At 38.1% G+C, this 24,404-nt stretch overlaps 1 protein-coding gene across 6 annotated transcripts in view; it reads left to right on the top strand.

The window, feature by feature from the left end:
* The window catches only part of LOC117303144 (breast cancer anti-estrogen resistance protein 3-like), a 55,377-nt gene that overhangs the window by 23,953 nt on the left and 7,020 nt on the right, over nucleotides 1–24,404 (top strand). For 3 of the 6 annotated variants that reach the window (XM_033787251.1, XM_033787252.1, XM_033787250.1), the window contains 3 exons: nucleotides 9,822–9,931; nucleotides 12,257–12,380; nucleotides 17,419–17,527. In XM_033787251.1, coding sequence (XP_033643142.1) covers nucleotides 9,842–9,931; nucleotides 12,257–12,380; nucleotides 17,419–17,527 — 323 coding nt within the window. In that variant the 5' untranslated portion in view covers nucleotides 9,822–9,841. Of the gene's footprint in view, nucleotides 1–9,821; nucleotides 9,932–12,256; nucleotides 12,381–17,418; nucleotides 17,528–19,747; nucleotides 19,945–22,681; nucleotides 22,697–24,404 lie in introns of those variants that run through there. The other 3 variants (XM_033787253.1, XM_033787255.1, XM_033787256.1) reach the window with 3 other exon arrangements.

Here is a 24,404-nt window from a genome sequence, read left to right as displayed (position 1 = left end):
GAGTGGTATCAGTTTTGCACTTTTTTGAGTGAAAGTCATTCTGTGTCACTCTTTTTTGAGTGAAAGTCATTCTGTGTCACTCTTTTTTGAGTGAAAGTCATTCTGTGTCACTCTTTTTTGAGTGAAAGTCATTCTGTGTCACTCTTTTTTGAGTGAAAGTCATTCTGTGTCACTCTTTTTTGAGTGAAAGTCATTCTGTGTCACTTTTTTTTGAGTGAAAGTCATTCTGTGTCACTTTTTTTTGAGTGAAAGTCATTCTGTGTCACTCTTTTTTGAGTGAAATTGGAACAAATCTTCACTTTAAATCAAGTTGAAACTACCGTCTTTCACTCTAAAAAGAGTTGTTCGGTCATCTTGCTCTTTGCAATAGTGGTATGGTGGGCAAAACAATGTTTTCACTATTTTACAGTTTGAGAGTAAAACGGAAATTACGTTCTAAGGATGAAAATCAATACTTTCTCTTCAAGGAAGGTTTGGTTGTTCTGATGACCAAAAGTGAGAAATTTACAGAAGTATTGACTATTCATGCCCTGTTCATCTTTGGGTACGGACATTAGATTTGTTATCAATTATCAACGCTCAAATAGTTGTTCATATTCGAGTAGACCTCTGGGTAGCCCAATGGGAACTTTTACCGGTATTTTTTCATTTAGGGGCATTTATTTTTGGTTTACAACGTAAATTACTTTGAAATTATGACTTGTGGCCAACCAGTTGTACTTACTTTATACTTTGTACATTTAATTTTTCAAGAGAAATTGATTGTCTGTTATTCACTAGTTCAGCTTGCTCATTTTCCATTTAATAATATATTACTACCAGTTAAAGACACTGGACACTATTGGTAATTGTCAAAGACCAGTCTTCTCACTGGGTGTATCCCAACATATGCATAAAATAACAAACCTGTGAACATTTAGACTCAATTGGTCGTCGAAGTTGTGAGATAATAATGGAAGAAAAAACACCCTTGTTGCACAACTTTGTGTGCTAACATATGCCTAATAAGGCTTCAGGCCTGAAGTCTTCTAATATTTGAGAGAGAAATAACCTCTTTCTCAAAAACTATTAGTATTACATTACTTCAGATGGAGTCGTTTCTCACAATGTTTTATACTACATCAACTGCTCTCCATTGCTCGTTACCAAGTAAGTTTTTATAACAATTATTTTGAGTAATTACCAATAGTGTACAGTGCCTTCTAAACACTGTTTTATGTTTTGAGCATTATACATGTGATGAGTACATTTAGCAGTAAACAGCTCTCTACTCTCCTGTACTCAAATTATGATCAATCGTGGACTTCCCTCGTGCAGTAAATCCCAGCATGGGGTCAGTTCTTTATCAAAACTGATTGCTTTCATTTCGGTCTCTGAATTCTATCAATTACAGCCGGGAATGTCTGGGTAGCGGCTCATCATTGAGTTATTATTGGGTTTCTGTTTTCTTTCAGTAATGGTTTAAATTAGAAACGGCCAATGAGGGTTGCCACTTTAATGTGTGGAGTGTGTGTTTACCGTATATAGGCAATGTGTTTGTGCTGTGGAATAGTTTTAGAAGGCGCTACCAATTTTGTTTTGTCGGATTGGTCTATAGGCCATGCGTTTGTGACGTGGAATACTTTTAGAACCATGGGGAATATTAGTGTACAAAAGCAGAGCTAGCAACTCTCCCTAATTCTTCTGAAAATTTATCTAAAATTAAACCAATCTTTTCATTGTTCTGATGAAAAAATTTGAAAATATCTCCCTGATTAGCAACATTTTACCCCTATTTTAATATGTTTACTGTATAGCAGTGTGTTTGTGCCGTGCAAAACTTTTAGAACCACAGGGAATAAATAGCGTACAAAGGCAGAGCTGGCAACTCTCCATGATTCTGCTAACAGTTCCCTGAAAGTGTATGTTAAAAGTTATTCTAAACATCTCCCAGTTTGTTGTACAAATCTCCCTGATTGCATGATGTAAATAATGGCAGCTCTGGTATTATTGTCTGTTTACAAATGCTCATAGTGTAGAAAACTCACCCAAATAAACCTTAAAATAAAAATAATAAAAATCAGCATTGAAGAAACGACTTTAAAAAAACTCAAGATTTTTAATGAAAATTAACTTCTAGAATTCATATTTACATTTAACTAATACAAGGTTTAATGTTAATAACGTAGAAAGCTTCCCTTAAAATATTACTTGCTGAGGTGATGTAGTTGTTGAGAAATGAGTTTAGTTTAAACAATTTCACTTAAATAATTTTCGTCTGATGTGCAATGGATTTACGCGACTCTCCTGAAATCTTTGCTCTGTGATTTTTTTTCAAAAACTAATGAAGCTGAAACTTCTACAGCTAAATTATATCATACATGTATGTACATCTTCAATCACAGTGAGTTGGGATTCATGTCATGGCCAAAAACTTGATCTACAAAAGGTATCAAAACCCTTCACAACCTAGAAAAACAAATTATTTACAACTTCTAGACAGCACACAATACATGTGACATTTCCAGCACTTCTTCTTTTGAACTCAAAGTTTACTTCCAAAATAATACAAGACCTTGGTTATACTCTTGGTATCCAGCGTTTGTGGCATTTGGAATTCCCACAGGCGCACACACAGCTCTCGCAAACCACGTAGGAATGTTTTGATAAATGTTAGCAAATGTTCTGGCGGAATGAGTCCTTCCATGGATGTGGTTGGAAATTCCTTCCGATGCATAACATGATCTGTGATATGTATTTTTAATAAAGAAGCAGTGTAGTTATGTTGACAGGGCTGTATGCTTCGTTTTTAAAAGGGCAAGGGCACCAGGGCATGTTCTTCTTGGTAAAGGGCACCCTATGATGAAATTGCAAATTTGTACCGGAGCATTTCAAGGGGCACCAAGGCAATGACCAGGGGACACGGAGGCAATCGCCTTCGTTGCCTCCGTGTGAAGTATCAGGCCTGTGTTGACTTTCGCAGAAATTTAATCGAAAAGCTGTTAATCTGAAAGCTCATAAACTAACGAGTTGTCATTCCAAATATCAGAGACTTACATAATTTTTAACATAATATCATAAACGTATTTATACATCTAATAGCCTAAAACAAAAAAATTGATATCAACAAATATATCTGTGTTACATGTATACTTGGAAAACGAATATATCTTTTTGCCAAAAAATTCTCTAGACCACTCTTGATCAATAAACACCATTTACCACGGGCTCCAAAATTGTATGCAAATGTAATGTTAACAAACCCATACAAATTACACTTATGACCTTATCTTTCCGAGCAGACGGTATTGATTTGGAATGTTTTCATTTTGGAGATAATTAATTGGCAACTATGATTATTGCTATAGATTTGAAAAATAAGCATTTAGAAATAAGAATGTACCGGGTCGGGTGGAATGTATATAAAAGCAGGCAGTTAATACCAGGTGGGCTTATGGGGGGATGAAAATTAGATCTTATGCCTATCTGCTGATATCTTTTTCTGGAATGTATTTTCAGCGACCGTACTCTCCCTTTAAATTTGCGGTGCATTTTGCCCAAACCTCTCGTGGGAGACATCCGATATTAAAAGACCAGGTATCAATCTCGTAATCTCGATTGAGTTTGACAGAATTGTTTGTCCAGACCAGAAGCATCACCGGGATCTCCGATGTTTATTGTTCCTAACATCGGTCGAAATATTTCTCGTGTTCATATGAAGTGTTTACGGTAATAAGACAGTCTGTGTTTATCTCGGACGAAAAGTATTATGATGATTGTAAAGTTTGAGAAAAAATTGACGATTACAAATGTTGATACATAGTTAACAGTTTGTGTACATGTAGGTGCAGACAACATGTGCAGAGGTTGGAAAAATGTTTTAATATTTCTTGTGTTCATACGAAGTGTTTACGGTAATCAGACAGTCTGTGTTTATCTTGGACAACAAGTATTTTGATGATAGGAGAGTTTGAGTAAAAATTGAGGACTGCAAAATATGTGGATACATACGTTGCCAGGTGCAGACAACATGTGCAGGGGTTGGAAAAAACGTTCACTTAAAAAGAATTCGAGACATCATCGATTTGTACAACATGTGTTAACAAAAATTTCAAGGCTTCAAAAAATATTATTTTGTTTACCAAACATTTAGTCACTTTATGGACCTTTTTTCACAGGTTAGTTTAATTGTATTTACATTTATAGTTTTGAAACAATCAGATAATAATATTTTGATTTATGCAATTTATCATAGACATTAAACCATGGTTAAACCAATGTTTGTATGAGAGAGATTGGCTGTTGCCAACTTAGTGTTTATATCCCCTTGTGTGAGTTTGCCGAGTTCCCTTGATGGGAAGATCATCTAAACAAACAAACAAACAAAAACAGACAATCCACATGACTTGAATAAGTATTGTCGTCTAGTTACTCAATCACAACTTCTTGATTTGTGCAATTCATAACCAAAGACGTTAAACCATGGTTAAACCAATGTTTGTATGAGAGAGATTGGCTGAAGCCAGCTTGGTGTTTATATCCCCTTGTGGAGTTTGCCAAGTTCCCTTGATGGGAAGATCATCCAAACAAACAAACATGGTTCCAAAAACCAAAGGTATACTTTGCCTTTAATGACTTCGAGCAAGTTTGGGTGAGCGACTAGAACTGACCAGAGCCGTATGTTGGGAACCAGAAACTGTGACGTAGCTCTCGATTTGACCACAGTCGACCATGCAACCAGTGCATGGTTCAATATGGTCAATCTCCCTGTGCTCTATGGTTTCTGGTTAGTCTAGTCAAGTCTAGTCGCACCCGAACTTGCTCCCAAAAAATGCTACAGTGGGTTTGATGCGATTCCCCGTGAGTTTATTACGACAACTGTTAACTTTCTCTACCACCTCAACCCTTAATGTATCAAAGAGCCACCAGGGGTTCACCTTACTGAATGACACCCAACCTCCAGAAAAAAAAAGTTTCATCAGCAGGGGAAAATATCAAATTCATAGTTCATGCCCCGCTGAAACGCAAGACATGTGCGTCTGCGAGATTTATACCCTGGGAAAGCAACTACCAGTGTTTTTCTTGCCTCATTTGTACTGTAGTGAAAGATTTATGCTGGAACACCATTTGCGGCCATTCCAATTTGTGATATTGCACAGAAGCTTTTAAGGTCCACACCTGGTGTTGATATTTTGGAAAGGGTTTTTATCCTTAATGGTGGAATTTTATAGGGGGGAAAAAATCAAAGTACCCGAAAATTCTCAAGTGGATTGAATAATTTAGAATGACAGTTTAAAAGGATTGTTTGGTAGACCAATTGATTTTCATATGAGCATACAAACAAATATTCGGATAGCTAAACTTCAAGAAAATTGTACCTTATGTCATGTATGTTTTGTGTGGTTGTTGTTGCTGTTTTTTGTTTAATTCAAAAAGCATCCAGCCCTGGAACTTGGAGGCCACAGAGGCCATGGCCTGACCTTAGTGCCCCTTTGAATGTTCCCCATAGACTTCAAGATTTTCCAATAGAAGTACCTTTTGCAATTACAATGGCCTTGCCCTGTCAAAGATGAAATATCATGTTTTATTTCGTCCCCTTGTTTTGGTTCATCAAAAAGACAGAATTGAGCATGATATTAAAAAGCATTTAGTGGACTTTTTATTCCCCCAAAACTGCATTATAACTATTCTTTAAGCAAAGAGAATAGTCATCCAATCAAAGCACTGTGTTTTTATGATCCAACACACTCTCGTCCTAGTTGCGATAACGTAACCCTCCTCCAGACGGCGAAGAGGGTTACGACGGCAAAGAGGGTTTCGTTATCGCAACTATCTCGCTCCTTGAAAGAAGTTTAGATTCACACCCTGTGACAGCTGGGGAAGGGCTGGTCAGGCCCCTGTTTTGATAATGATGTCAGCCATGCACATCGTCTCTAGTAGCTTATTGGTCAAGACAGTTCAGACATTATTTACATAGTTTTAACCACATGCTTAGCATCAATCTGGGGGTGGTGTGGTGTGGTACAGTACAGGAATGAGTATAGGAATGTGTTATGACAGCTTGACAACTGGGATGGTTTCCAAATATTGCCAAAGGGGAGATCATGTTATCAAAGGTGATGTAACAACAGACTGGATTAAATTAATTTGTTAAAGGGAATGTTAAGGCAGAGTGTCAGGAATTTTAGAATGTGGGTTCGAATCCTGGTCTTATTCATCTTGTCTTGTCGAATAATAATAATAATAATAGTAATAATTTATTGATCTTTAATTGCGCTCTCTCCAGGACCAGCCTGTTCGAGGGCACATGACAGCAAAAATTGCAAAAGATTAAGAAAATGACAAACAATAAGTGAAAAGTTTAAAAAGTACACCCGTAACAAAATAAAAGCAAAGTAGATACAAGTTTACAAGCGAAAAATACAGTACCTTCAAAAGTGTACATTTCAGACTATTTACTTAGGGTACGTTTTGGCTGCGATCCTAACCCCAAATAAGTTTGAACTTTGGTTGAGCATTTTTTTTGCAGGTTCAGTGAAATTGCAGTGACACGTCTGTTCCGACCAGGCTCAGTTTCAAGACTCTAAAAACCACTCCAAAAATCAATGGAGTTCATTTAATAATGAAATACCCTGGAGCATAACAAGATAAATAATGTTGATAAAATTGCAAGGACTATTAGTTGCATCTGGTTTGGGCCATCTTGTTTTGGCCATCCTGGCTGTGGCTGCTGAATGCGCTGTAGCACCATAGAGTAAGGAGCTACCATAGAGTTGTCCTTACTCTATGGTGCTACATAGTTGGGTCTCAGAAGAATTCATAACTTCAATAATAATTTTTCTGTTAAAATGTATACTAAGCGCCTTGAGTACCTTGTTGGTAGAAACTTGCGCTATATAAGACTTTGATATTATTATTATTATTATACACACACATATACCTGAATATAGATCAAACATTATACACAAAGTTTGAAATATCATTGTTAAACAGTAAATAGTATAAAATATTAATCAATTAGAGAAATTGGAGTCTCTTGGACCGGATTCCAATGAAATATGTATAAGCGCGGCTCTTAATAAATTCCAGAACCATCGCTTAGGGTTATGTCTGGTGTGAACCAGAGGGCTCAACCTTGTACTTGGACTAATTATTCCATCCCAGGGGGGGGGGGGGGGCGTAATTCTACTTGTAGTTTTTCCCCCCTGCACCTGCACACACTAGCATTGATTGACGTCTTAGAAATCTCCTGCCTGAAGGTGCATTTGGAACTTCGGGAATCAGGTTACATCATTTGGAATTCAGTGGTAACAAAATTACCGGTTGCAAGCCCCAGTGCCTCAGTGCGCAGAGCACTCTCTCTATGCAAGGTTTAAAGCCAAGATTTGGTTAAAAATTATTAAAGGCATTGGACACTATTGGTAATTACTCAAAATAATTATTGGCATAAAACCTTTCTTGGTGATGAGTAATGGGGAGAGGTTGATGATATAAAACATTGTGAGAAACGGCTCCCTCTGAAGTGCCATAGTTTTTGAGAAAGAAGTAATTTTCCACGAATTTGATTTCAAGACCTCAGATTTAGAACTTGAGGTCTCGAAATCAACCATCTAAACGCACACAACTGCGTGTGACAAGGGTTATTTTTCTTTCATTATTATCTCCCAACTTCGATGATCGATTGAGCTCAAATTTTCACAGGTTTGTTATTTTATGTATATGTTGAGATACACCAATGGTGTCCATTGCCTTTAAAACAAATGTACATGTACAGTATGGCAACCGATAGGTTGAATTGCATGGGTCAAAATTAAGGGCATTTTCTTGGTAGTCAGCAGGGCTAGTCACCCAGAATGTGTAGTAGCCCTGATGAGATTTTGGTAGCCCTAAAAACATGTCTTGAGTCACAACACAAATTGGTCACCAGAAGTATTTCATTGTACAATACCGTCAGTGTTGTTTGTGATGTTGATTTTTGCATTATTTTCCCACTAGCCCGTGTCGGGCTATCAAACTGGAAAAATGAGAAGCCCGGCTGTAAATCTGGTAGTCATGGGGTAGCTGGCTAGTGGCAATTTCGACCCCTGAATTGCACTGGTACAAAGTATAAAATTACTTTTAAAAGTAGCTTAACGGTTTAACACATAATTGGTAATTTAATAAGCAAATTATAAACAATAAAAACACCTGACAATCAATCAGTACAATATCCGAACGTGACTTTTTAAAAAAATTAACAGAATCAAAGGACACTTTGTTGATAGAAAAGCCATCATTATGAGAAGTAAACCAGTCCTTCAATCAACAAGCCGAGTACATGATGCAATTTTTTTTTTTAAGAGTCAAGTTTAAAGGCTTAGAGGGCCTTGACTTTACAATTGAATTACTTGTAACCCTGTATCGAATTTCCTTGTTTATGCTCTGTTTGTTTTGATGCTTGTGTGTGAGTGTGAATAGACACTTAACAATGTAACCTGAAATGGTTTGTGATTTTGTTTTATTTAGTGTGCCAATGGTATAGCGCCCTCTTCTGTTTAAAATTATCCAGTCAGAATTTTGCTGTGTATCTTGCATTTTCTTGTTTCACTTCTAAAGAGCAGCTACCAAGGCCTGTGTACTTGGTTTTGAAAGGGCAAGGGCACAAAGGCATTTTCTCCTTGATCAAGGGCACCCTAATGTACATATGAGGAAATTGTAAAATTCTACTGTCAGCATTTCAAGGGCACCAAGGCAATGACCAGGGGGCATGGAGGCAATAGGAGACTTTCCAACGCTAGGTGGCAGCAGACATACCGGGTAAATTTCCATTGTTTACGTAGTTCTGAACATGCGCATAATTCTGAGAACAATGGATTTACCCGATAAGTCTGCTGCCCTCTATCGTCCCAGAAAGTCTCCCATTGCCTGTGTTGCCTCCGTGAAGTATGCCAAGCACTATTACAGCAAGTGTCCAATTTACATTGCTGTAAGAAGAAAAATGTGCTAAGCAAATTGTTCTGCTGAGCAATAATTAGTTGGGAATTAGTCATGAGCAATACATGAGAAGCACTCAAATAATGACAAGCTGTGTGTTTGCAAGTTGCACACCTGACATCAGTGCACATTTTCTGACCTTTAACAAAATGCTACGAAACAGTCTTTTACATTGGATATGACATGCATTTTTTTAAATGTGAAATTATGCAGAAGGTTTATTTCATGTAGTCCAGACACCTGTCCCTGTCCCTGTCCGAAAAATTATTTGGTCTTCAGGGCCAAGAATGTCAAAATAACTAATGCTAAGGTCACTAACTCCAATTTGCTTGAATGGAATTCTTTCACAAGCGCTAATGTAATACGGAAAAATATAGCGCTTCTCCATATCCAATGGTCACTCGTTTTTGGAAAGTTAACAATTTCTAGCAAACGTTTTTTCATACATGTAGGTCCATTTGGTTGCCAACCAGTTTGCAAACAGCTAAAGCCCGGTTTATACTTCCTGCGAATGTGAATGCGAAGCGATTGTTGACCTCACAAAAATCACAACGAATGTTCGCAACAGTTCAGCTCCGTTCAACTCACTCGCGAATATCGCTGCGAAAGGATAGCTGTGACGTCAAATTCATGTCAAGTTCGCTTCGCATTCACATTCGCAGGAAGTATAAACCGGGCTTGATTCTATGTTCCCAATTTACAGTGTCGGTGCTTGTAATCCATGTACATTAGGATATGAATTTGATATTTCCTTCATGTTTCCTCTATGCATATTCATAGTTCTGAGCTGTCTCATCCATGGCTCGATCTGGAGGTCATCATTTTGTTTGATACACCATTCCAATTTGTGTCATTTCTATTTTTTTCAGCAGGCCAATCCGGAGTCACCATGGCCTTCCATCTGACCATAGAGAACTGGCTCAAGGCCCTGGAGCTGGAGCAGTATGTGCCTATGTTCCTGCAGTACCAGGCCGTTGAGGTAAGCACTCAATTCTTCTCTTTAATCCCTGTTGGAGAATCCAATTGCAGGATCTTAAAGGCAGTGGACACTATTGGTAATTACTCAAAATAATTATGAGCATAAAACCTTTCTTGGTGACGAGTAATGGGTAGAGGTTGATGGTATAAAACATTGTGAGAAACGGCTCCCTCTGAAGTGCCATAGTTTTCGAGAAAGAAGTAATTTTCCACGAATTTGATTTCAAGACCTCAGATTTAGAACTTGAGGTCTCGAAATCAACCATCTAAACCCACACAACTTTGTGTGACAAAGGTGTTTTTTCTTTTCTTATTATTTCGCAAATTCCATGACCGATTGAGCTCAAATTTTCACAGGTTTGTTCATTTATGTATATGATGAGATACACCAAGTGAGAAGACTGGTCTTTGACAATTACCAATAGTGTCCACTGTCTTTAAACCAGGCCTGATCCTGCTGTTGGCATTTAGGGGCCAATCAGAATGGTAAATGTTTCAACATTTCAATTTCACTTTCCAAGTAATATGCCTGTTTTTTTTTTTTTTCTTCACAGAACTCGGGTCAGTACTGAGTATTAATAACACACATCGGTGTGAATGGGTAAAAACACAATATATTCATTTCAATTTTCTTTCCGAAATTGTGGCTGGGTGGGTCAAAAGAAAAAACTGAAAATCAAAATTCAGTTTTTCGATGTGGGAGGAAAACTACAACTGTGGAAAACAAGCACCATTGGACAAATGAAAAATAAGACGAAGTACCCAGCTGGCCAAGATTGTCAATTTCCTTTTTGATTAAACTACAAAGTAAAAGGTGTTTGTTAAAGCCATGAAAAGCCATTGAAAACTACACTGATGTTGGAGACTGTCGATCTAAAAGCGCAGAATTCCCTGCTTTCGCAAGCGCTGGTTATTTGCTTACGGTAAGCAGAGCTATGAAATTGGGCCCAGTCATTAAGCCGTTGGTAACCTGTTTCTGCTAAGCAATACTTTTCTGTGCTCTGCAAGTTTTTGTGCTTACAAGCTTTGATGAAATGGGGCCCAGATCAGGTCCAGGGTCCTGTCCACCTTTTCTGGATCTAGTGTAAACATGGCCCTGCTGGTCACTTCACTGGAACCATGCAGTCTGTGTAGTGTATGCAATTAAGTCCATTGTAATCCTGCCTATTCAAAAGCAATAATCCCCTATCCACTCCCACCACAAGATGAGAGGACATGGCCAGTAGTTATCATTTCAGTGGTTGCTATACTGATGCTGACTAGTGGGTTAAGGATATGGAGTTGGAATTTAGTTAACTGTGCTGTTCATCGTGTCCGTTTGTGTAAGTATTCAGGAGCATGGGTTGTAGCTAGACCAATTTTAGTGGTGGGCAAAACAAAAATCAATTTTGTTTCAAAGTCAACCAAGGGCGAGCGGAACAACAAAATGTTTATTTATAGGGCTTGTATTGCTGAAGTGGGGCCACTGGTTTCCAAACTGTTTGCGTTGTGGGGGGCCATGCAAAGTCGAATGGCTTTTTGACTGTGTCCTTTCACTGGTGATACTCCTTATTATTGGGCGCACAATGTATTTTGCTCTAGCACCGTCCTACTGTGGCTACACTGTTGAGGAGTATGAAATGTAAACTGTGACATCCCATATGAGCCTAGATTTCCTTTTGTACCATTCTTAAAGACCCTGGACACTATTGGCAGGTAATTGTCAAAGACCAGTCTTCTCACTTGATGTATCTCAACACATGAAAATAATTATTTTTAGTAATTACCAATAGTGTCCACTGCCTTTAAAGGGAAGAAAATATTCAATCTTATACCTTTAAAAAAAAAAAAAAAACAGGACAATCAACTGGGGTATTTTTTTACTTTGCCTAAAATCTACACCGTAATTTGTCTAAAACTAATGTTTATTTATCAGAAAGATTCATGAGAAACTGTGTTCCACTGGATACCTTTTTTAATTGTCAAAGACCAGTATTCTCACTTGGTGTATCCCAACATATGCATAAAATAACAATTCTGTGAAAATTTGAACTTGATTGGTCATCGAAGTTGCAAGAGAATAATGAAAGAAAAAACGCCCTTGTCGCACATGTTGTATCCTTTCATATGCTTGAATTCGAGACCTCAGCTGAGGTCTCGAATTCACTTCGAATATTTTTAGTGAGAAATTACCTCTTTCTCAAAAACTACGTTACTTCAGAGGGAGCCGTTCCTCACAATGTTTTATACTATCAACAGCTCTCCATTGCTCATTACCAAGTAAGTTTTTATGCTAACGAATTATTTTAAGTAAATTACCAATTCGTCCTCTTTCTCCCGTCCTCAGAATATTCTGCATCTCTCAGAGCGACATCTGTCTGAGATAGGAGTGACCAACTCAGCGCATCGTGCCCGACTGGCATCGAACCTGGTGTACATCAGGGAGAAGCTCAAGCGGACCAGTATTGCAGGTAATTTAATAATATCAACATTTTCTACAGCTTTTCTCCCGCTGGAGAAATAAAAATAATAATAATAGTAATAATAATAACATGCATTTATGATATATGCGCTAAAATACATGATTTCTAAGCGCTGAAACATAAAAGTATTAGTACGATCATAATAACTAAAAATAATAATAACAAAAAATGCAGGGCTAGTCACTGAAAAAGTCAACATTGTTCTCGGTCTTGATGTCTACATCTAAAAACAAACAAACAAAAAACAAACAAACAAACAAACAAACAAACAAACAACCAAAAAGTACAAATACTTCTGTTTCAATACCCCTGGCTTTAAAGGCAGCGGATACTATTGGTAATTATTCAAAATTACGAGTAATGGGGAGAGGTTGATAGTATAAAACATTGTGAGAAATGGCTCCCTCTGAAGCAATGAGTTTTTGAGGAAGATGTAATTTTCCACGAATTTGATTTTGAGGCCTCAGAATTAGATTTTGTTTTTTCTTTCATTATTAGCTCGCAACTTCGACAGCCAATTGCGTTCAAATTTTCACAGGTTTGTTATTTTATGCATATGTTGAGATACACCAAGTGAGAAGACTGGTCTTTTACAATTACCAATCGTGTTCAGTGCCTTTAAAGGCAGTGGGCACTATTGGTAATTGTCAAAGACTAGCCTTCACACTTGGTGTATCTCAACATATGCATAAAATAACAAACCTGTGAAAATTTTAACTCAACCGGTCATCGAAGTTGCGAGATAATTGCCACACGAAGTTGTGTGCGTTTAGATGGTTGATTTCGAGACCTCAAGCTCTAAATCTGAGGTCTCAAAATCAAATTTGTGGAAAATTAGTTCTTTCTCGAAAACTATGGCACTTCAGAAGGAGCCGTTTCTCACAATGTTGTGTACCATCAACCTCTCCCCATTAATCATCACCAAGAAAGGTTTTATGCTAATAATGATTTTGAGTAATTACCAATAGTGTCCACTGCCTTTAACTAAGGTGCTATAAAGCAGTGAGTGATGAATCAGCACTTATGACAATGCCAGTGATGGTTTTTTTCCCCATGTTATCTTCTTGTACTTTCTTGTAATCCTCTTTTATGTTAGTCAGGGGTTAGGAAAAGCATGTCAAATCTAATTTATCGCTGCGTTAACTTCATATTAAATAGCTTTAAAGACTTATAAGTTATACTACAAATATCTTTGTGATCATTAACATTCCATGGTTGTCCCTGAGTGTTGATGGAATGCATTTATTATATCATTGATGGTTCAGTTTGTACTGATGATGTCAGTGCACTGTTGGTTGTTTTTTTTATTCCGTTTATCTCGACAACCAATTGAGTTCAAATTGTCACAGGTTTGTTATTGTGTGCATATGTTGAGATACACCAAGTGAGAAGACTGGTCTTTGACAGTTACCAATAGTGTCCAGTGCCTTTAAGGTTTGAGAAACTGGAGATATTCATTTTCGGGATAAGAACCATTCTTCCTTGAGCTGATGTTGTCTTGATGATGTCATCATGAGCTACCGAAGCATCTTGAAGAGGATATTCAAAGGTGTCCAGAGTCTTTAAAGAAGGGTTTTGTACACAATCTGTTGTCTAAACCGGAAGCCAGTGCTGCAGTGCAAGTCAGAGAAAATTAGTGAAACAAGGTCACAGGTTAGGGGGTCATTCTATGGCATCGGTGCACATGAAGCAATGATGTACCATCCTTATGACACCTGCAAATTGGTCCGCACTTAAAAGTGCAAAGCTTGTTCTTTCTACCATCTGCCCACCCAGACTCGTGACACACTCTGTTCATTATTGAATGGGCTTTTCTTTGGGTTGCATTCCAATTGGTGTTTGAGTTTCGACTAGGTATATTTACCGACTGGAAATTACATTCCACTTAGGGTGGCTTTGTAGTGTACATCATTGTGTGGAAAAAAAAAGTTCTATACATGCACAGGTACAAAAACCTCTCTGTGTTTGTCAGACAGATGACGTCATGTGCGTAACATTAGGTAAAGCTAGATGACGCACTTCCAAAAACATTCATTCAATTTCCTAATCCCCAGTGTATGTGTACACGCTTTTCATTGGTGGAATTTCATTTGTGTAGGGGGCACTGCAACTTTCTCTCACAGAAGAAAACTTTTAATAGAAAAGGGGAAAGTCTACAGAAATGTTTTTTTAGCAGGAAATGATTTAGGGGGGTGCTCACCTCCGAATTCTGCGCTTACTATCAGCATTCTCTGAATTTTTTCGCTAGCTGTGTAAGGGAAGAATGTCTAGTAATGTGGAGTACGCATGCGCACAAAAAGCCAAAGATTCCCCCGCTTACCTGTGAGATACGCCTAAAGTAAGCGCGAAATTCTCTGCTTCCGCAAGCGCCGATTCTTTGCTTACGATAAGCAGAGCCATGAAATTGGGCCCAATGGAATTCCGATAGTCCTTTTGCCATCTTCTCTAAATTGATTGGTTGTGTGGAATATTTACTATAGTAATACTACCAGACTTGTCCCCTGCGGTCTGAGGTAACCAAAGTAATTTGTTTCCAATGTCTTTTCCTTGTAAGAGATGAATGAGAAGAGTGATCTCCCTGCAGGGTGCACAGACTGAAATCTCAAAAATAGCTCCAGTCCCAGTGATTATAATTATAATACGCCGATGGAAATAAACACACGGATAATCAAATTCAAGTCATGTAACTGTATCCAGCTTGAGCTGGATACCAAATAAATATCCCTGCTGTGTTGCCGATACAGGAAAAAGGTCATGATATGGTGTATGGCTAGTCTTGATACAAGACACTTTTATTATGTTTTGCAACGCCACTTGATATGGGAGTCATAATTACACCAATAGAGGGCTTTCCCATGGCTCTATTATCACTATGGTAGGCACTGGACACCTTTGGTAGTTGTTAAAGACAAGTATTCTCACTTGGTGTACCTTGAAAACTTGGACTCAATTGGTCGTCGAAATTGCGAGAGACTTTATAAATGGAAGAAAAGACACCCTTGTTGAACCAGTTTGTGTGCTTGCAGATGCCTTATAAAAGGCTTCAGGGGAAAGATTACCTCTTTCTCAAAAACTAAGTTATTTCAAGCGAGCCGTTTCTCACAATGTTTTACACTACCAATAGCCCTCCATTGCTTCTTACCAAGTCAGTTTTTATACTAACAATTATTTTTTAGTAATTACCAATAGTGTCTGGTGCCTTTAACATCCGAATGCTTACACCAAAGCAATTTTTTTTTCCCTACAGTGAGCACAAATATTTTACCATTATGAAATTGGGCCCAGGTTTATTTCTTCCCTGGGCCATGTAAGTGACCAGAAGAGGGACCTATTTCCGAAGGCCCAACTAAGGAAAAAGTTCATCTTCTGGTCACTCAAATTCCCTCAGGGAAAAGACGTGCTCTAGTGACCTCATTGCCGGTCCCTAGTGTATACTGTGATTTAATGACATAGTGTCATCGACCGCCATATTTGATGATAAACAATAGAAAAGTGCACGCCTGTATGCGCTGCGCACAACTCCTAACCAACGATACCCTTGCACGTGTGCACATTTCATCAAAGATGTTGGTCAATGATGTCATGTGCAATATCTATAGACCTTTTAATAATGGGGCTACCATCTTGAATTACTCCCATTGAAATCAGTGTAACCAAAGTGAGGTTGGAAGGGCAAATAGTCTGGTCCACTTTCGGTATATATATTGAAGCAGTATGCATTGTGAAAGTGCATAGGCCTACAGGGTACACAACCAACATTGTGTCAGCAGTGAATGGATCGCAGAGCAAGGATGGACTGACTTGAAATTGTATAATCATTTTGTGATATACAGCTTCCTTGTACCAAGACTAGGCATATGTTACATTACTCATGGCAATTGTGCATGCATGCATACTGCCTGAACAGTAGTTCATTGTAAACGTAATGTAATACTTCAACATTCCCACTTATAATGCCATTAGTGAAATACAACCAGTTTCATCGACTTCAATGCTTTCCAAAAACAAAATTTTGTGTTTTATGGAGTTGAGTTATAATGAAGTCTCCTGAGCAAGCTAGTCGAAACGCTGAGACCAATCCAAGAACTGACTCCGCGGTAGTACAGTTAATTTATGATCCTATAAAGGTAGTAGTCCCAGCCAATTTTCTGTAGTAGTCAAAAAGCAGGACAGTTCTTTTCAGAACTGAGAAGTCTCTCGAACATCCGATAAATCTACTCCGTGGTAGTAGAATAAAGAAAGACAGTTCTCAAAGAACATTCTCTACCTGGCAAGTAGATACACACATGGTGTTACCGCAAACCAAATATAAATTGATACCTCACCATGCAATGCCTTAAATCACATATAATAAAGTTCTTGTTAAAGTTACGCTTCATTCTCTGCCTGTTTATCCCTACCGCTACTATTTTAATTTTCAGTCTGTTTATTTATAAACTAGACATCCTGTTTCCCCCTATCTTTTTTACAGTGTGTTTTGTTTGCTCTCATTGCTCTGTGTAATTGTTCTCATATTTGGCCAATGATGTTAGTTAGACTTCCACAGCCTATTACGTTAATCTGGTTAAAGCCCGTGGACACTTTTGGTAAACAGTGTTGTCATGTCCCACACTTCGTGTATCACAACTTATACATAAAATAACAAACCTGTGAAAATTTAGGCTCAATCGGTCATCAGAGTCGGGAGAAAATAATGGGAAACCCACTCTTGTTTCCGCACGTTTCGCCGTGTCATGACATGTTTTTAAAATAAATCCGTAATTCCCGCTATCGAGAATTGATATTGTTTTAATGTTTTCTCAAAAAGTAAAGCATTTCATGGAATAATATTTCAAGAGAAGTCTTTCACCATTACCTTCTGTAAACCCTGTAAATTTTCTGTGAACTTTTTTTTTTTTTCTCTACCGAAAGTGTATAATGGCTTTAATCTGGTTAAATGGAACACTCAACCTTCAAGATATTCTATTTCCCTAAACACTTTCGATGTAGATTAAACATCCGGTTGTTCTTAACTGTCGTTTTCTAGGAAGTCCTTTGAGCACCTTCACGCAACCCAGGCCGAGGTCGTCAATAGGTGGCTCTCCGTACAGTTCACCGAATCCATCACCGTCAACAAAGACAAGCTTTCGATATAGGTAAGCAGGCTTCGTTTGTGAAAGGGCAAGGGCACCAAGGCATTTTCTCCTTGGTAAAGGGCACCTATGAGGAACTTGTAAATTTCTACTGAAGCATTTCAGGGGCACCAAGGCAATGACCAGAGGGCATGGAGGCAATCGCCCTCCATTGCCTCCGTGAAGTATCAGGGCTGTTAAGAGTTAAGTTTTTTGTTCTTATACTTTTGATTATTGCAACAGAAAATTGTTAATGGCCTTACGTTTCCACCGTAGCAGAGTCTTTCTCAAAGGCTTTGTTATTTTCATATAATGACAATAATTAAATTCGAAAAGTAAACAAGAGGGTTTTGCTTTTCTTTGTTTGCTTCAATTTTTACTTGTATTTTCTGTACAATATGTAAGCATGGTTTGGTGTAAATTGTTTGAAGCTTTGCATGGTGTGAGATATAGGAACAAAAGTATGAAGAAACCTTAAATAAATAGTATTTAGTGAAGACGACCAGAGTATACTGTTCGAAACTTCAAGACCAAACTGACTCTTCATATAGCCAAAACTCACACAAAAGATATTTACACACGGTTGTACCGGCAAGTTTACTCTTTATTTATGGTTTCTTCCTGTGGTTTGAACGGGCAATCTGCCGGGAAAACCTCTTGTTTTGGTTTGTTGTTGGGGTTTTTTTTTGGGGGGGGGGGGAACAAACCAAGATAGAAGGTACACAAAAAACATACTGCAGTCCAAACAAAGTTTAACATTGTTTGTTTTTCCAGCTCAATTTTTGTTTTACATTAATTTTTATAAACCAAATGATATTTTTTTAGGGTAACATTAATGTCCACACACAAAACAAAGCAAAAACAAACCACATCTAGCGATTGAAAACAACAGCCTGAAAAGGGCCGATGAACTTATTTCCTGTCACCAACAAAGTTATTGTTATTAAATGGTTTCCATGCCGAGTTATCCCATTGCACACATGTGTCGGCCACGCTGTAGGAAATCTGTGTTCCTTTCTAGAACTAGTGAGCACTACAGGAAGTTCTTTGGCAGTGTTCGTTATCATTATAATATATAAAACACATATGGACTGTTTGATTGTGCCTTTTACAAATTACAACAAAAAGTCAACTTCCCACAACATCCTAATGTTATGAATCACTGTGTGTTAGACAACCCACTGATTCACAATCCCCCCCCTCCAGATGACATAATGGAATAGCCCAAAAGTTTTGTGTTTATTTAAAGGCACTGTGGTCACTTCTGGTAATTTACTCAAAATAATTGTTAGCATCAAGACTAACTTGTTAAGGAACAATGGAGAGCTGCTGTTGATAGTTTAAAAAAATTGTGAGAAACGGTTCCCTCTGAAGTAATACTAATTTTTTGAGACGAAGGTAATTTCTCACTCAAATAATAAAAGACTTGAGCTGAAGCCTTTATTCTGAAAGCACACAAAGTAATGCAACAAGGGTGTTTTTTGCCAAGTTCATTATTCTCTTGCAAACTTTGATTTTCACAGTTTTTTTTAATTTATGCATATATGTTTGGATACACCAAGTGAGAATACAGGGGTGCGTCCCACTCGCGCAAACGAATCACAACTGTTCGCGCAAACGTTGTTTGTCTTTGGAACAATTGGTGCACATCACGAGGTGTCAATATGGCGGCACCCTGAAATGAAGACGGCGCGCACCGTATGCAGTTTTTTTTTTACTTTGTTTTTGCTGTAATAGTCCTCTTTTTGACATCATTACATCAACTAATTAACTTTGTTAATTCAAATATGCATTATTATCCACCGAAAATACAATGTAATTATGTTAGTGACAAAGAAATAATACCGTATCCTTGTCCGCCATTTTAAAAACCACTCGCCAACACCTCAGAAGTATGTTCGCGTAAAGTCCCACTTGAAATTGTTGGTAAACATGCGCAACTGTTGGCAACGTTTGCGCGAGAGGAACGCACCCCTGGTGGTCTTTAACAATATCCAAACAAGTCAAGTGCCTTTAAAAACACTCTAAATACAAGAAATTTGACTCTGCAGAACCATGCAGAACTAATTTAAATACATAAGGGAAAGTTCCACAAAGGTGTTTGGGATTTGGATTAAACAACATGGTGACTGATTGGTTTGAGTGGAAGAGACCATTGAAAAAGAGGGGTTGAATTAGCAGAGTTATTTGAGGGTCATGGTACCCCAGCAAGGGGTTTTGTTATGCAGTTGTTTGGGGTATTAAACTCACAGCTAGCTAGCCACCCCCATTGTGGCTGTCTACTGTCTGTAGGGTTGATGTTTGCCATTGGACTTTGATCAAGATTGTTTTGGCTGGCACTTGATGGTTCTGTGGTCATCAGAACAGGTTGCTCTTTTGTGTAACTGTAACTCCATGGATATCAAGTGAACCCACAAGGTTTTATAGCCCAGAGCAATTTGGTAAGCAGTTTTATGTTTGATGTTTTTTAGGTGTTGCTCTTGAAAAGTGTAATATGGTTTCCAGGATGTTGTTGTTGTTTTTGTTGGTGGACGTGTCATTTAGATAATTGTTAAGCCTAAAGGGAGTCACTTTTAAAATTAATGGCAAACTAACTTAGTAAGAAAGTATAGCAACTTTGTAGAAAGCATTTTGAGAAACATTGGTAGTTTTTATCCCCCCAAAGGTTTGAATCTGAGAAATGTTACTTCCAACATGGAGGAAGGACTTTCCATAAAAAAAACTAACTTTGTTAGAAGTACAGCAACTTTGTAAAAAAATAAATTTGAGATTAATTTCACTTTGAATGAATGTGATCGTGCACAAAATAAATTCAGTTTTGATCCCCTAAAATTTGAATCTGAGAAATGTTATTGTCAGATTTGTTTCTCAGATTGTGAAATCCAATGGGAGACTTTCTGGGACGATAGAGGGCAGCAGACTTACCGGGTAAATCCATTGTTCTCAGAATTATGCGCATGTTCAGAACTACGTAAACAATGGAAATTTACCCGGTATGTCTGCTGCCGCCTAGCGTTGGAAAGTCTCCTATTACCGCTTTTTGGTGTAATCTCAAAAACCTGACCACCTTTTGAAATGAAATTTTCACAGGTTAGTTTTACTGCTATTTAAAGCTATTTTATTATACACTTTCAGTACAGAAAAAAAAAAAAAAGTTCATAGATTGACAAATAACTTGCAGGGTTTACAGAAGGTAATGGTGAAAGACTTCTCTTGAATTATTATTCCATGAAATGCTTTACTTTTTGAGAAAACAATATCAATTCTCGATAGCGAGAATTACGAATTTGATTTGAACACATGCCATGACATAAGGAAACAAGGGTTTTCCGGTTGTTTTCTCTCGACTCAAATGACCGATTGAGCATAAATTTCACAGGTTTTTTATTTTATATAGAAGTTGTGATACACGAAGTGTGGGCCTTGGACAATACTGTTTACCGAAAGTGTCCAATGGCTTTAATACATGTATATCAAACGGTTCCAAAAAAAGAAAGGTACGGTTTTTCCCTATAAAGGCTGATGTACATATTATATTCCTAGAACTGTGAGTTTTGTTCTGCAATGCAGTTTTCTCAAGCCAATATTATAAATAATAATGGTTGCTTTTTGTATAGTGCACATATCCATCACTCAGTGATGCTCAAGGCACTTCAATATTCAGTAATTTTCTTGGTATGAGACCTACTCCTTAATACAACATGTAGCACCATGTAGTATGGTTTAAAAGGTGCTGTGGTGCAATATTATTAAGTGGAAATTGTGTGGTAGGGCCTATGTGTAGTGTACGTTGGTGACTTAAACACTGGTGTGAGCAGGTGAGTCGGAAATGCCTGTAAATTGAATCAAATCCGGAATTGATTTCTCCGTTTCCAAGGACCACTACAAAACAAGCGGTGCACTTGGCAATGCTGAGGTGTACTCGTATCCCTACAGGATACGAAGAGTTTCCGTTGTCCAGAGAGTAATCAAAATGTCGTCAAACCTAAAAACAACAACATCCATAGCTGACCAATCGCTCACAGTGGTTAAAGGCACTGGACACTATTGGTAAATTACTCAAAATAATTGTTATTGTTAGCATAAAAATTACTTTGGTATCGAGCAATGGAGAGCTGTTAATGGTATGCAATATTGTGAGAAACGGCTCCCTCTGAAGTAACGTAGTTTTTGCGAAAGAGGTTATTTCTCACTCATGGATATTCAACTTCAGCAGCCTTTTATTATGCATCTAAAATAAAAGCAAACAAAGTAAAATGCAACAAGGGCAGGCCGAATACTTCACGGAGGCAATTAAGGCGATTGCCTCCGTGTCCCCTGGTCATTGCTTTGGTGCCCTTGAAATGCTCCGGTACAAATTTTCAATTTCATCAAAGGGTGCCCTTTACCAAGAAGAAAATGCCTTGATGCCCTTGCCCTTTCAAAAACGAAGCATACAGCCCTGCAAGGGTGTTTTTTTCTTTCATTATTCTCGTACAACTTTGACGACCAATTGAGCCCAAATTTTCACAGGTTTTTTATTTTATGCATATGTTGGGATAAACCAAAAGAGAAGACTGGTCTTTGACAATTACCAAAGGTTACATCCATCAGCCAATTTCACGAAACGCTAGGATTAATCAGATTTTGAGTTAGGACGAGTAACTCGTCCTAACTCAGGATGGGTTCAATGCGTCCTAACACCTATGGATACGGAACTTAAGTCCTTAAGTTCCAAGTCCTAAGATTAATCCTTAGTTAGGAAGAGTTTGGTGAAATCTACGGCTGTGCCTTTAATCAAGTGGAAGCAAACAACATCTGTTAACAGATACTTTTTATGATTTTTTTTTCATCGGAGGTCATTGTCAAGGTGTTGGTGTACGTTATCATCCCCTTGCGTGGGACTTGTTCCGGGTGGCCTTTACTCTGTGTGTGGTTATAATCATTCTTGCTAATCCAACACGACAGCATTGTTACTTCTTGTCATGGACAGGCTGGTATGGAACGTGTAATATTTAGTTGAGTTTAATTTGAGTCACTGTGGAGATTTGTGAAGTTTGCGCAGGAGGTGTGATTTATTGGTTTTCGGTCTGGTAGTTTTTCTGGTTGAAGCATTCTTTGTGCTGCGTTGAAGTTGGGATTTGTTGGTGTGTTGATTGTGATTTTACGGTTGGTGAAGATACCATGCCAGGATATGGTTTTACAGCGGACAAGGTAGGTTTGCTAAGGTTTGGAGTTTCAGAAAATGTAAGTATTTTGTGTCGGAACTTTTGTAAAGGACATCATCACAGCAAAAGCTCAGGGCACTGCAGCAATTACTGTGAGTGGCGTGGGTTATAGGATTTGTTAATTTACTGGGTTTTTTTTTTTAATGTAGTTTTTACTGACATTGCTATCTGCTGTAGTTAGTAAATAATTGTTTGATAGAGAATTCTGTTGACTTAATAACTTGTCACTTTTCAGGATCTCTTGGTTTTATTATCGGAAAGATGAACCATTCAGAATGTAGTAATTTACTCCATGAGTCGTCCATGAAAAGATTAAGCTTTTGTTCAACGCAACAAGTGGTCTGTTCAAGAATGTAATCATTTACTCCTTGAGTCCATGTTAAGATGAATTTTTTGTTCAACACAACAACAAGTGGATTGTTGAAGCTCACGTCAACAAGCCCACGTCTTGGATATTACAAATCCTACCGAATCAAGAAAATAGTGTCAAAAGGTCAGCATCACTTTCATTTGGCTTGGAGCAAGTCATAGATCTGTAATTGAGGAATATCCAGTGACAGCATGGGGCTTTAGCAAGGTCAAGCCACCCTTGACCCTTTACTGGGAACCGGACTGATATATGTCATTGTTATCAGAATGTTTGAGCGTGAAACCAGACTTTCTGCTTCTTCTCACCCATACAATCTTGATTTGCTGAGATGTAGAGCAAAGACCCATTCCAACAGCTTATATTCCACTTGTATATTTACTGCGGTTCTTTGGAACTCCCTGCCTGGTATAAGTTTCCCGCCATCCTACAATCTAGACTGTTCAAAGAGAAATATTAACTCATTTTTTATTTTGCATTTAATAGTCGTTTTTCTTAATTAATTTTTGTTTTTACTCTTTCACCAATGTGTATAAAACACTGTATACACTTTCCCCAGTTATGTGGAAAAAAAAACCCAGCAAAATCACTTGGGTGGGATTCAGACCTACTACTTTGCATTGCTTGAGCAGATGTGTTACCACTAGACCATCGAGCTTGCCTGATAGCTAGAAGCAGTTCTAAATTTTTGAGTCATTCCCTCTGTTTCTATGAATTTACTCTCATAGTGAAATGGATGTTATAATGAGGTCTGAGCATTATGATGCAGATTTTCAAATTATTCATTTATAAACTACATGAGGACCGTCTTGTAATGAGTAATGCATCTTCACAGTACACTGTCAACCTTCTTACTGTTTGACCATTCAATATCATCCACTGTTGTCTTGAATAAGGGAATAAAAGGGTAGCGATGAGTTCTTCAACGGCTGTTTGAAGCCGGCAGGGTCGGTGGCCGTGTGATAAAGGCCCGGGCCGTGTGATAAAGGCCCGGGCCGTGTGATAAAGGCCCGGGCCATGTGATAAAGGCCCGAGCCGCGTGGTAACGACCTTGTAAGGTTTTAAACGGACGTTTAAGAATGAGTCACTACTCTTTTATTCCCATTCATAAATGCCCTTTTGTTAAAGAGCGTAAAGAAATACAATTATAGACACTTTAACAATTGAAAATTTGAGGTTTTAAATATTTTTTTCAGAAACTTTGTGTCGATGCGCGTGGGTTGTGTGCGCTTAGATTACGTGCGCACACTTAGATTAACGGTTGTTACTAATAGCTATGAATTGTGTCCGCGTGATAATCTTGCGCGCCCGACACGCGTAAGCCAGC

Source organism: Asterias rubens, chromosome 19, assembly GCF_902459465.1.
Source record: "Asterias rubens chromosome 19, eAstRub1.3, whole genome shotgun sequence".
NCBI classification, from domain to species: Eukaryota; Metazoa; Echinodermata; class Asteroidea; order Forcipulatida; family Asteriidae; genus Asterias; species Asterias rubens.
The sequence above is the reverse complement of the archived record's forward strand: the minus strand, read 5'-3'. Positions and strand labels throughout refer to the sequence as shown.